This window comes from Echinops telfairi, unplaced genomic scaffold, assembly GCF_000313985.2.
Source record: "Echinops telfairi isolate 266 unplaced genomic scaffold, ASM31398v2 ScPeMD7_5;HRSCAF=22, whole genome shotgun sequence".
Lineage (NCBI taxonomy): Eukaryota > Metazoa > Chordata > Mammalia > Afrosoricida > Tenrecidae > Echinops > Echinops telfairi.
Genome location: NW_022103901.1, coordinates 44,078,837 through 44,083,196, shown reverse-complemented (window position 1 = coordinate 44,083,196; position 4,360 = coordinate 44,078,837). Strand labels below are relative to the sequence as shown.

Below are 4,360 nucleotides of genomic sequence, written 5' to 3'. Positions count from 1 at the left end.
AATTCTAAATAAAAATTAACTGTGTCTACACACAAAAATTAAATATATTTTTAAAGAACAAGTTGAAATTGGAAAAAAAATGGTAGTAGTTGATTGATTACATTGATATCAGATGCCTACCTCTACTTCACCACCTCCACCAGCACTTAGCACATTTCTCCATCCTTGTTCCCTGGCCCTATTTATTTTCTCCAACTTTTGGGAAAGAAACAAACAAAATACCATTGCAAGTATTTAATATAAATGTCATAAAAACCATTTAGGAATGAAATATAAAGTGTCTGTGATGGTGTTCAGGGTGAAAAATGTCAATTACAAAAGGAAAAATACTGTATGACCTCAATTAGCTGGAAAGAGAAAAAAAGGCAAATTTATAGGCAAAGTATTATTAGTCGTTACCCAAGGTAAGAGGGAGGGAGGAAACGGGTAGCTAATGGTGATGGAAACGGGCTTAAGGTGGGGTGCCCAGCTGTACTTGTAATTGCCATCAATAAGTTGTGTATCTTTGAGAAATTAAATTGGCAAAAATATCAGATTCACTCATTGGAGTGGGGGGGCGGACAGCTTAAAGCCTCCTGGGATTGTTTCTTTGCTTGGAATTTTAGAGTCATGGCTTCATGGGCCATACCAGTAATAGACTTAAAATGTTTAGTGCCTCTGTTCTATGTCTGAATTTGAAGTATAGTGCCTGAGGCCTTCCAAGGTTGCAAGTGCCCATATAGGGCACAGGAATTAGTGTTGATTCACCTGGAACAACAGAGACGGAAGAGCTGGAAATAGAATGATGTGAAATGTGTGGCTCTGTGAACTACTGCCTCCTTTGTCACGAGATCAGAGTAACTGGATGGTGTTGAGTACTATTACTGAACATTTTGATCAAACATACCAAATAAAAATCCTGATCAGAATGGAAGGAAAGCAGAACAGAATTTCAAATTCTTGTGGACTTCTGGGACCCATGATGGTTGGATGAATCCCTGAAACTATTTCCCTGATAACCAAAAACATCTCCTGAAGACTGCTTAAAAACCAAACAGTAGTTTAGCCTAACTAGTAACAGATGCCTGCCTTGAGTATTAATGCTCTTTAAGAACTATCTATGTGGGATCACATTGGCAACAGCAATTTGCAAGATTAGATATGAAGTCTAAGGAGGAGTGAATTTACTTCAACTGGTGAACAGCTCAGAAAAGGAGGGTGAAAATAGTTACACAGTTCAAAGAATTACATCAATGTCACTAAATGGTGTACAATGAATTGGTGTGTGTTTGGCTGTACCCTTGTAATCTCAATAACAAATTATATGTATACAAAAAGTGAGTGAGTGAGTGAGTGTGTGTGTGTGTGTGTGTGTGTGTGTTGTGTGTGTGTGTGTGAAGGAAGAATGTACAATGAAATAATGATTATCCTTACCCTTTCCTTTTCTTGCCTTTTCATCTGTTCAGCCTTCATTAAACTAATCTGTAACAATTTCAAAGACAAATGGTTAGAACTCTTGAAATAACAAAACTCTAAAACTTGGCAAAGGAACAATAAAATTACCTGTTCCTTTTGTTTCTTTTCTTTTTCAATAAGTTCTAACCTTCTCTTTCTTGCTGCTTCCTTATATTATAAAAGAAAAAAATCATTAATGATAATTCCTACATTCTAGTACATCAGGCGAGTTAGTATACCAATGACAAATATGTCTAGGGAAGTTAAAAAAGAAAAAAGTTAGTGGTATTTAGTTGAAAAAAATAAGGAGGAAAGATTTGGAGGTTTTATACTGTAATGTTTTGTTTCTTTATGTTTTGTTTCATTTATAATTATTTTATAATTGCTTTGAAATAAGCAGACAGATGTCCTTATACCTCAAACATTTTCCTCCTTTCTACTCCAGGATTCACTTTCTTCACTGTAGTTTGATGGGCCTGGACAAAAGTAAAACTATAAATTAGAGATTCTGGGGTATCATTTAAAAATTCCAAATTAATGAAAATTTAAAGAGGTAAAAGCCTAATATTTCTATAACCCTTCTCCAAAATATTGCCAAAAATGAACAGCACCATAATGTTTAATGTTTCCGCAAAACTGGAAACAAATTCATTCAACTCAATAAACCATGAAAATTCCAATCATCAATTACATAGTTCTGTGCTCAGATGACCATTAATTTTATTACTTTTCTCTATTACAAAAACAGAAACATTATCCCAAAGCACAAAAATGAACATTTTCTTTAAAAGTTTTTACACAACATATGTTTACTATGTTAAGACTCACTATGAGCTGAAATCAGCTCAATGGCAGTGAGTTTGGTTTGGTTTTTAGTCAAACAAAAAAAAATTTTTTTTTAGTCAAAATTTAGAGAGCAATTAAGTAATTAATTGTTTATTTCACTTCCTATTTTCTGAGGTAACCACTGATAAAGCAATGCTTTTATGAATCTACTTCCAGGCATTTGTATAATGCATGTAAATATATGTGTGAGCATATATATACACATATATAGAATTTACTTTTATGCTTTTTAGAATAAATGTATGACAATGTGATATTTGATAAAATATTTTAAAGTAAACATTGTGTTTTGGCATTTATACAACATAAGCATGTTAACAACTCCAATTATTATGGATAACTGTATATACAATTCATTTTTTGAATTATTCCTCTAGGAACAAACATGAGATGGTTCCAATTTTCTCAACTCGACATGCTAGAAGGTATTTCCTTGTACATATAGAAGGAGCCTTCAAAAATTTCCTGAGGAAAAAAAGGATTAAAAGATGATATAATTTCTCTACAAACGTTGTGAAGCCTTCTTGCATATCTTTGTGCCACATGCAACATTTTCAAAAGGGCAATTTTACACATGAAATTACAATTTAAATGTTAGGAGAAACTGCCCTCCCAAGAAAGAGGTCAAGTTATACTCCTACAAAGGAACCCATTTCCCTGAATTATCACAGATATATCATCAATCTCTCTTGAATTTGTGTTTTTTTTAAAGACTGAAAATGCTTTGACCTTATTAGATATTTATACTTCTTCATCTTCTATATATTAATGGTTCATCCAAATCTGGAGTTACATTTGATTTCATGAACTCTTAATACATTGTAGAAAATATTTTTCTCAGCCTGTTTTTTAATTTTAAATGTTTATTATATTTTTCAATACATAGGAATTTATCATTTATATGTAATAAAATACAAGGAGGTACCAAAAGAAAACAAAAAGCAAAATGGAAAAAAATTCTGCTGGGTAGAGATTTCGTAGTACACATTTTCCCATTATACAAGCAGTGAGCAACTCATTCTGAGTTAGTGCCCCCAGTGGCCTCGGTCTCCAGGAAGGTTCTCTCTGATCACAGTGAATTTTTTCATAAAAGCAGTTTCACTCAAACTTTATTTTTTGTGCCGGCCAATTGAAAGAACAGCATACAGCTGTGAAATCTTGTTTCCTGCCTGGGAAAAATGCCGCAGAAACTGTTGTGATGTGGAGCACAGCTTACAAAGACAGTGCTATGGGAAAACTCAAGTGAACAGTGGTTTTCTCATTTCAAAAAAAGTTAAATGTAAATTGATGACAAACCTCATTCTGGACACCCATCAACTTAGTGAACGGACAAAAAAGTATTTGGAGTGTATTTGGAGCTAGCTCCACCAGGACAGACTATTAATCAAGCTTTCTATTTAAAGGTTCTGAAGAAATTGTGTAATAGTGTGTGGCAAAAAAGACCTAATTTGTGGCAGACTGTGGACTGGTTTTGCCCCCATGACAATGCACCTGCTAACGCAGTCATCTCTGTGTGCCAGTTTTTGACAATAAACAGAATGTCTCTCTTGCCCCACACACCTGACTCACCTGACCTCGCTCCATGCAACTTTTTTGTTTCCACAAATGAAAGGGACATGAAAAGGCAGCAATTTGATGATGTAGAAGAGGTAAAGAAAAAAGCAAGGGAAGTGCTGTCAGCCATCCAAACAGATGAGTTTCAAAAATGTTTCTAAGAATGGAATCGCATATTTGACAAATGTATTAAGTATAATGGAGAGTGCTTTAATAGTGATAATTGTTGTTTTATAAAAAAAATTTAAATGCATAGCTTTGAAAAAACATCCGCTTTTGGGCGGGGGTTATCCTCTAAAAATATAGTATCTATATTGTACTACTCTACATAAGAAGACATTCTAACCTCAATATTGTATTTGTTTCTGGTACACAGTTTCATTTTGTATTTCGATCTTTATTGGGAATTCATTTTTATTTATTTAAGAAATAGGCTAGAAATACAATTTAATTCTACTTTTTTATAGAAAATCTGTTTCATATATATTTATCAGCTGACATATTTCTCCCTGGTGTAAAACATTTC

General features: G+C 33.5%; 1 protein-coding gene across 1 annotated transcript in view; it reads right to left on the bottom strand.

Moving 5' to 3' along the window:
- NEK1 (NIMA related kinase 1) overlaps positions 1-4,360 on the bottom strand; it is a 214,313-nt gene that overhangs the window by 136,885 nt on the left and 73,068 nt on the right. Inside the window, exons 12-15 of the mRNA XM_045286060.1 lie at positions 1,851-1,910; positions 1,543-1,602; positions 1,414-1,461; positions 121-195 (exon numbers count right to left, since the gene is read on the bottom strand). Coding sequence (XP_045141995.1) covers positions 121-195; positions 1,414-1,461; positions 1,543-1,602; positions 1,851-1,910 — 243 coding nt within the window. The remainder of the gene's footprint in view (positions 1-120; positions 196-1,413; positions 1,462-1,542; positions 1,603-1,850; positions 1,911-4,360) is intronic.